This window comes from Rhinoraja longicauda, chromosome 10 (assembly GCF_053455715.1).
Source record: "Rhinoraja longicauda isolate Sanriku21f chromosome 10, sRhiLon1.1, whole genome shotgun sequence".
NCBI classification, from domain to species: domain Eukaryota; kingdom Metazoa; phylum Chordata; class Chondrichthyes; order Rajiformes; family Arhynchobatidae; genus Rhinoraja; species Rhinoraja longicauda.
Window position 1 is genome coordinate 41,618,377 of NC_135962.1, and position 8,507 is coordinate 41,626,883.

General features: G+C 42.2%; 1 protein-coding gene across 8 annotated transcripts in view; it reads right to left on the reverse strand.

Annotated features, from left to right (window-relative positions):
• LOC144597399 (echinoderm microtubule-associated protein-like 5) overlaps positions 1–8,499 on the reverse strand; it is a 116,458-nt gene extending 107,959 nt beyond the window's left edge. For 7 of the 8 annotated variants that reach the window (XR_013547746.1, XM_078406726.1, XM_078406725.1 and 4 more), the window contains exon 1: positions 7,941–8,499. Coding sequence is in view for 6 of the 8 variants with exons in the window: in XM_078406726.1 (XP_078262852.1) it covers positions 7,941–8,137 (197 nt within the window). In the remaining 2 variants the exon portion in view is untranslated. The remainder of the gene's footprint in view (positions 1–7,940) is intronic. The other variant, XM_078406727.1, reaches the window with a different exon arrangement.
• Between the last annotated feature and the right edge of the window lie 8 nt (positions 8,500–8,507).

Below are 8,507 nucleotides of genomic sequence, written 5' to 3' on the forward strand. Positions count from 1 at the left end.
AAACCACAACAGTAGCACGGATATAGGGTGTAAGTTGCAGCAGGAGTTAGAACTGGCATTTAGGAAAGGTTATGGGGATTTCAATATGCAGGTAGACTGGGAAAATCAGGTTGGTTTTGGACCCCAAGAAAGGGAGTTTGTAGAGTGCCTCCGAGATGGATTCTTAGAGCAGCTTGTACTAGAGCCTACCAGAGAGAAGGCAATTCTGGATTTAGTGTTGTCCAATGAACCAGATTTAATAAGGGAACTCAAGGTAAAGGAAACATAATATGATTAGTTTTAATCTGCAATTTGAGAGGGAGAAGGTTAAATCAGAAGTGCCAGTGTTACAGTTGAACAAAGGGGAGTATGAAGGCTAGAGAGGAGCTAGAAAAGGATCCTAGCAGGAATGACGGTGGAACAGCAATGGCAGGAATTTCTGGGCATAATCCAGAAGATGCAGGATCATTTCATTCCAAAGAGGAAGAAAGATTCTAAGGGGAGTAAGAGGCATCCGTGGCTGACAAGGGAAGTTAGGGATAGAATAAAACTAAAAGAAAAGATGTTTAACATAGCAAAGAGTAGCGGGAAGCCAGCAGATTGGGAAAATTTCAACAGAAGGTAACAAAAAGGGCAATACGGGCTGAAAAGATGAAGTACGAGGGTAAGCTGGCCAAGAATATAAAGAACGATAGTAAAAGCTTCTTTAGGTATGTTAAGAGAAAAAGATTAGTAAAAACAAATGTGGGTCCCTTGAAGCCAGAAACGGGTGAAATTATTATGGGTAACAAGGAAATGGCAGAAGAGTTGAACAGGTACTTCAGATCTGTCTTCACCAAGGAAGACACAAACAATCTCCCAGATGTACTAGAGGACAGAAGATCTAGGGAAACAGAGGAACTGAAAGAAATTTGCATTAGGTGAGAAATAGTATTGGGTAGACTGATGGGACTGAAGGCTGATAAATCCCCAGGGCCTGATGGTCTGCATCCCAGGGTACTCGAGGAGATGGCTCAAGAAATCGTGGTCGCATTGGTGATCATTTTCCAATGTTAAATAGATGCAGGATCAGTTCCTGTGGATTGGAGGGTAGCTAATGTTATCCCACTTTTCAAGAAAGGAGCGAGAGAGAAAACAGGGAATTAAGATAATAATAATAATAATAATAAGTACTTTATTTGTCTCACAACAGGGAAATTTGCAGGGTTACAGCAGCAAAGTGGATAACAAAAATAAATAAGCATTCATTAAAAAAATAAAATAATGGTAATTATCTTTATTTATTGGTCTGCTGGGAGCAGTGTTGATTGTGCAGTCTGACGGCAGCAGGAAGGAAGGACCTTTGATATCTCTCCTTCACACACTTGAGGTGAAGAAGTCTGTCACTGAAGGACCTGCTCAGTGCAGTGACAGTGTCCTACATGGGGTGGGAGGAGTCGTCCAGCAGTGATGATAGCTTTGCAATCATCCTCCTCTCTCCCACCGCCTGCACTGAGTCGAGTGGGCATCCCAGGACAGAGCTGGCCTTCTTGATCAGTTTATCCAGTCTCTTCTTATCAGCAGTTGAGATGCTGCTGCTCCAGCAGACCACTCCATAGAAAATGGCTGATGCCACCACAGTGTCAAAAAAGGTCCTCAGGAGTTATCCCTGCACTCCAAAGGACCTGAGTCTCCTCAGCAGGTACAGTCTGCTCTGGCCTTTCTTATACAGTGCATTACTATTATCAGTTCAGTCCAGTTTATGGTTCAGGTAAACACCCAGGTACTGATAAGAGACCAGTTAGCCTGACATCAGTGGTGGGGAAGACGCTGGAGTTAATTATTAAAGAGGTAATAAAGGCGCATTTGAATATCAGTAAAAGGATTGGTCCAAGTCAACATGGATTTATGAAGGGGAAATCCAGCTTGACTAATCTTCTGGAGTTTTGAGGATGTGACAAGTCAAATGGATGAAGGAGAGCCAGTGGATGTGGTGTATTTAGACTTTCAGAAAGCTTAGTCATTCTTCGTCTCCATGGCTTGGTTTTTGCTCTGACATGCACTGTCAACTGTGGGACCTTATATAGACAGGTGTGTGCCTTTCCAAATCATGTCCAATCAATTTATTTTTCCACTGGTGGACTCCAATCAAGTTGTAGAAACATCTCAAGGATAATCAATGGAAACAGGATGGGCATAAACTCAATTTTTTGTGTCATAGCAAAGGGTCTGAATACTTATGTAAATGTGGTATTTCAGTTATTTCTTTTTAATTACTTTGCAAAAATATCTAAACACCTGTTTTTCACTTTTTTATCCTGGGGTATTGTGTGTAGATTGATGATTTAAAAAATGAATTTAATCCATTTTAAAATAAGGCTGTAATGTAACAAAATGTGGAACAAGTGACGGGGTCTGAATACTTTCTGAATGTACTGTTTGGGGTGAAAGCAGGCACAGGTTACTGATTGTGGATGATCAGCCATGATCACAATGAATGGCGGTGTTGGCTCGAAGGGCCAAATGGTCTCCTCCTGCACCTATTTTCTATGTTTCTATGCTTCTATGAAGCATTAGCAAAACATTACATTGACAAATAAGCTTGCTCTAATCTCAACTGCCACATCATTTACCCTATTGGAGAAATTTCTCTTAAGCCACCCATTGACCTCTTCTCCCTTTTCTGTTACCTAAATTATTTATTTCTCACTTTCCACTTCCAATGAAGGGACCCAGACCCAAAACATTAACTATTTCTTGTTTTGAGTTTTTCATACATTTTCTGTTTTTATCCAACCACTAATGCCCAGGATAAATTGACAGTAATACATTCCATCAGTGAACATGACATGGGGTCCAAAAATGGAGCAAGCAGGTTTGTGCTCCTATTCTGTCAGCACATCATAGGCTTCTATGTTTGCCATGCTGGATTTACCGTCATTTAAATGACAATACATAAGCAGCTCCATTCAGAAGTGCTGGCAAGAGCTGGTGAGTTTCTGCCCAATGTATTGTACTGCAGATTGATTACAAAACCATCAAGTGTCTTACTTAGATGGTATATTCTAGAAATTGATCTCATTCAACAGCAATTATGTATAATTATGTATAAAGTCATAGAATATTGGAAATCTACAACAGAGCTCGTGGCAATAGACAATATTGCAACTTCAACAGCCTGACCACGGCAGGGGAAGAGAAAAGACATTCTGGCCTTCCATCACAGTGAGGGGGTGACTGGAGGAGACTCGCTGTGATGGATGTTTCTTTTTGTTTGGTGTTGGTTTATGATTGTGTGTTATTGCATATTTTTATTGCTTATTTTTATTGGTTTTATTGTTGGACTGTGCGTAATCTTTCATTTCACTGCACATTTATGTGTATGTAACAAATAAATTGACTATTGACTATTGATAGACAATAGGTGCAGGAGTAGGCCATTCGGCCCTTCGAGCCAGCACCACCATTCAATGTGATCATGGCTGATCATTCACAATCAGTACCCCGTTCCTGCCTTCTCCTCATACCCCCTGACTCCGCTATCCTTAAGAGCTCTATCTAGCTCTCTCTTGAATGCATTCAGAGAATTGGCCTCCACTGCCTTCTGAGGCAGACAATTCCACAGATTTACAACTCTCCGACTGAAAAAGTTTTTCCTCATCTCTGTTCTAAATGGCCTACCCCTTATTCTTAAACTGTGGCCTCTGGTTCTGGACTCCCCCAACATTGGGAACATGTTTCCTGCCTCTAACGTGTCCTACCCCTTAATAATCTTATATGTTTCAATAAGATCCCCTCTCATCCTTCTGAATTCTGTATACAAGCCTAGTCGCTCCAGTCTTTCAACATATGACAGTCCCGCCATTCCAGGAATTAACCTAGTAAACCTACATTGCACGCCCTCAATAGCAAGGATATCCTTCCTCAAATTTGCAGACCAAAACTGCACACAGTACTCCAGGTGCGGTCTCACTAGGGCCCTGTACAACTGCGGAAGGACCTCTTTGCTCCTATACTCAACTCCTCTTGTTATGAAGGCCAACATTCCATTGGCTTTATTCACTGCCTGCTGTACCTGCATTCTTCCCTTCATTGACACCCAGATCTCGTTGTAGATCTACCCTTTTCCTAACTTGACACCATTCAGATAATAATCTGCCTTCCTGTTCTTACCACCAAAGTGGATAACCTCACACATCCACCTTAAACTGCATCTGCCATGCATCCGCCCACTCACACAACCTGTCCAAGTCACCCTGCAACCTCATAGCATCTTCCTCACAGTTCACACTGCCACTCAGCTTAGTGTCATCTGCAAATTTGCTAATGGTACTTTTAATCCCTTCATCTACGTCATTAATGTATATTGTAAATAGCTGCGGTCCCAGCACCGAGCCTTGCGGTACCACACTAGTCCCTGCCTGCCATTCTGAAAGGGACCCATTTATCCCCACTCTTTGCTTTCTGTCTGCCAACCAATTTTCTATCCATGTCAGTACCCTACCCCCAATACCATGTGCTCTAATTTTGCCCACTAATCTCCTATGTGGGACCTTGTCGAAGGCTTTCTGAAAGTCGAGGCACACCACATCCACCGGTTCTCCCCAGTCAATTTTCCTAGTTACATCCTCAAAGAATTCCAGAAGATTAGTCAAGCATGATTTCCCCTTCCTAAATCCATGCTGACTCAGAACAATCCTGTTACTGCTATCCAAATGCTCCACAATTTCGTCTTTTATAATTGACTCCAGCATCTTCCCCACCACTGATGTCAGACTAACTGGTCTATAATTTCCCGTTTTCTCTCTCCCTCCTTTCTTAAAAAGTGGGATAACTTTAGCTACCCTCCAATCCACAGGAACTGATCCTGAATCTATAGAACATTGGAAAATGATCACCAATGCGTCCACAATTTCTAGAGCCATCTCCTTAAGTACTCTGGGATGCAGACCATCAGGCCCTGGGGATTTATCAGCCTTCAGTCCCATCAGTCTACCCAACACCATTTCCTGCCGAATGTGAATTTCCTTCAGTTCCTCCACCACCTTAGGATCTCTGGCCACTAGAACATCTGGGAGATTGTTTGTATCTTCCTTAGTGAAGACAGATCCAAACTACCGGTTCAACTCGTCTGCCATTTCTTTGTTCCTCATAATAAATTCCCCTGCTTCTGTCTTCAAGGGACCCACATTTGCCTTGACTATTTATGTCCTCTTCACATACCTTGGACCATGCCCATGATCATATCATATCATATCATATATATACAGCCGGAAACAGGCCTTTTCGGCCCACCAAGTCCGTGCCGCCCAGCGATCCCTGCACATTAACACTATCCTACACCCACTAGGGACAATTTTTACATTTACCCAGCCAATTAACCTACATACCTGTACGTCTTTGGAGTGTGGGAGGAAACCGAAGATCTCGGAGAAAACCCACGCAGGTCACGGGGAGAACGTACAAACTCCTTACAGTGCAGCACCCGTAGTCAGGATCGAACCTGAGTCTCCGGCGCTGCATTCGCTGTAAAGCAGCAACTCTACCGCTGCGCTACCGTGCCGCCAAAGTAATCAATATAAAGAGCATTTTAAATAAGGATGGTAGACACAAAAATGCTGGAGTAACTCAGCGGGTCAGGCAGCTTCTCTGGAGAGAAGGATTGGGTAACTTTCGGGTCGAGACCTTTCTTCAGACTGATGTCAGGGAGGAGGTGGGACAAAGATAGAATGTAGTCGGAGACAGTAAAACTAGTGGGAGAACTGGGAAGGGGGAGCGGATGGAGAGAGAAACCAAGGGCTCTCTGAAGTTAGAGAAGTCAGTGTTCATCCACTAGGGTGTAAACTAGCCAAGCGGAATACGAGGTGCTGTTCCTCCAATTTGCACTGGGCTTCACTCTAACAATGGAGGAGGCCCAGGACAGAAAGGTCAGATTGGGAATGGGAGGGGGAGTTGAAGTGATGAGCCACCGGGAGACTAGGTAGGTTAAGATCTTAAATAAGAATGTTGAACTGACTCGAAAATGTGACACTGAAAATGACCTGAGCAATATCTTGAATAGGTATATTATAAATATAACATAAGATTTGGATACATACAAAGTCTGCCTTTAGAGCTATTCAGCCCTGTTGGTCGATGCCAGTGCATGTGCTGAAGCCAATTCTTCTCTTATCCTTCAATTATTTAAACTATTAACAGTTATTTCTATGCTTTTGTGCACATTTGTGTACTTTCTCCTGTTCAATGCTACAACTATTTCTGACAGTAAGATTCAAATATCCAACTTACTACTCTTAGGCCAAACGATTTTGTTCCAAGTATAGGATGGAATAATTCATAATTTCTTTAACATTTTGTCCTCTAACCTTGGACTCGCCGCATTAGAAACATTTTCCCTGCGTCTACCTGACAAAATCCTCCTTTTACTTCACTCGTGTCATTAAGGTCAAAAAAGATTCGACACACATTTAACTTCTCACTACATCCATAGTGGGGTAGGGGAGAAATAATAGTTGTCAAAAGTGCAATACAAAGATAATTATTTATTTCAAAATCAATAGTAGAGCAAGCTCAGAAATATAGGCCAGTATCAGGGGTCATTTGTTGATTTCATCCTCTAAGCTTCAATTACATAAATGTAGGATAGCATTTATATCCTTCAGATAAAATAAAATACACCATTCTAATTTACCTGATGGTACATATCCACGCCAGCTGCTTCTCAAACCCCACAAATCACAGATTAATTTAATGAATTAAAAGGCAGATATAAATATTTTTTAGACAGTACTTTGCCTGGAAGCTCATACCTGTGCACAACATAAGTTTCAAGACCGTACAATACGTTATTGTAAACCATTAGTCTTTGCATGACATTCAACATTTAAAAAAAAATTCAGCTCGTCAAAACATCAGCACAGCATTAATCATCTATCCAAAATGCTACCTAGAAATGGTGATTTGAACGGATAAATCCTTCGCTTCACATCCTGACCCATCCATCTGTCATTTATATGATTCAACCTTTGTAATTGGGATCTCAATCCACCAAGGAATTTTAAAAGTATCGGATAAATTATACGTCGTAAATTTTCTGTCTAACCGTGTTACAGGCAGCTTCAAGACAAAAGCAGTATACTCATTTATTAAACAAAGGTCTAGATTCCGCGGTTCGGGTTCTGAAACGCTCCCGTAATACAAACCATCTGCATGTATAAAACAGCAATCACCAGACGGTCAACTAATGCTTGCGTTGAACAAGGGTTTTCTTTCGTATTGATTACTGTACTGTGAAGGTTTTTAAAAGTTAATGGTTCCAAATTCAAGTCCGCATGTACACGATGATGGTAGGTAGATGTTCACAATCTATAGTTGCTCGTGTACATAAAACACACCCCACACAGTTCAAAATATAGTTTCCAATTACTTGAAATATCGAACATCAACACGTTTTAATATTTTATAGGCCTTATGATAATTTCACTCTACAACACAGAACAAACTATTCATTTTAGTCCAATGACAGCATCGAATAATTCCTTAAATAAAGGTATTTTTTATGGGAACAATTTAATTTAGATTAGTTGCGTTTACAGAGTATGAGAAACCCAAACGAGAAAAATATTTTAGCAGACTTGAAATGATATCTCTCCTTGATGAACGATTCCGTTCCAATCGTTCGCGGACTCGATAAGGTGAAGAATGAAGGTTGGGAGGGGCGGAAGAGAAGAGGATTAAAAATCCACTAGTATTTTTGATTATTTTAAAATCAGCAAACTCGGATTTTGAGCGTGCACGAAGCAGATAATGTATATCAGAAAGAAACTTGACAGATTTACGGACTCGAGGGCACATTTTTTTTTGCCTTCCAACACATACAAACAAATAACGGGAACCGGGAGTAAAGAGCACAGCAATTCTCCAATTAAAGGCGGAGTTCGGTATTTAACGTAACGGTAGTTCAAAAATATGAAGTGAAATACCTGATTATATCATCGTTGTGACCCAGAAAGAATTTTTGTTTATGCTCCCGCGTGTTATAAACCACCCCAACACCTGCGACGAAATAAACGATTTCCTTGGTGGCAGTATAGTAGAGGTTGTTTCGGCATTGATGTCCACGGTAGCCATAAACCCACTCCAGCAGTAGATGACAATTGGGTGCCGCTCCATCAGCCATATCGGCACCTCCCACTCCCAAAGCACAGCGCCGTCCTCAACTGGGCACGCGTTATCTCCTCTTCCCAACCTTGCCTTTCCTCCCCTCGGTGTCCTCACGGAGATGAGAGCAGGGTATATTCAACAGCTGTCATGCATTTCTTCCCCCTCCCCTCCTCCCTCTTTTCCTCACAATCACCGAGAGTCGGGTGCCACCAACCCTTCCTTCCAAAACAAGTGTACCCCCCTCCGCGGTCCACAGGTGAGCGAAGCACTTTGACACCTCCGCCCTCAGCGCAACCGCGCTCAGACCGGGCCAGTCGACGGACGGACAAGACGGCTCAGCGCTGGACCGACGGACAGCCCGGCAGCCCAATGGAGAGCCGCGTACC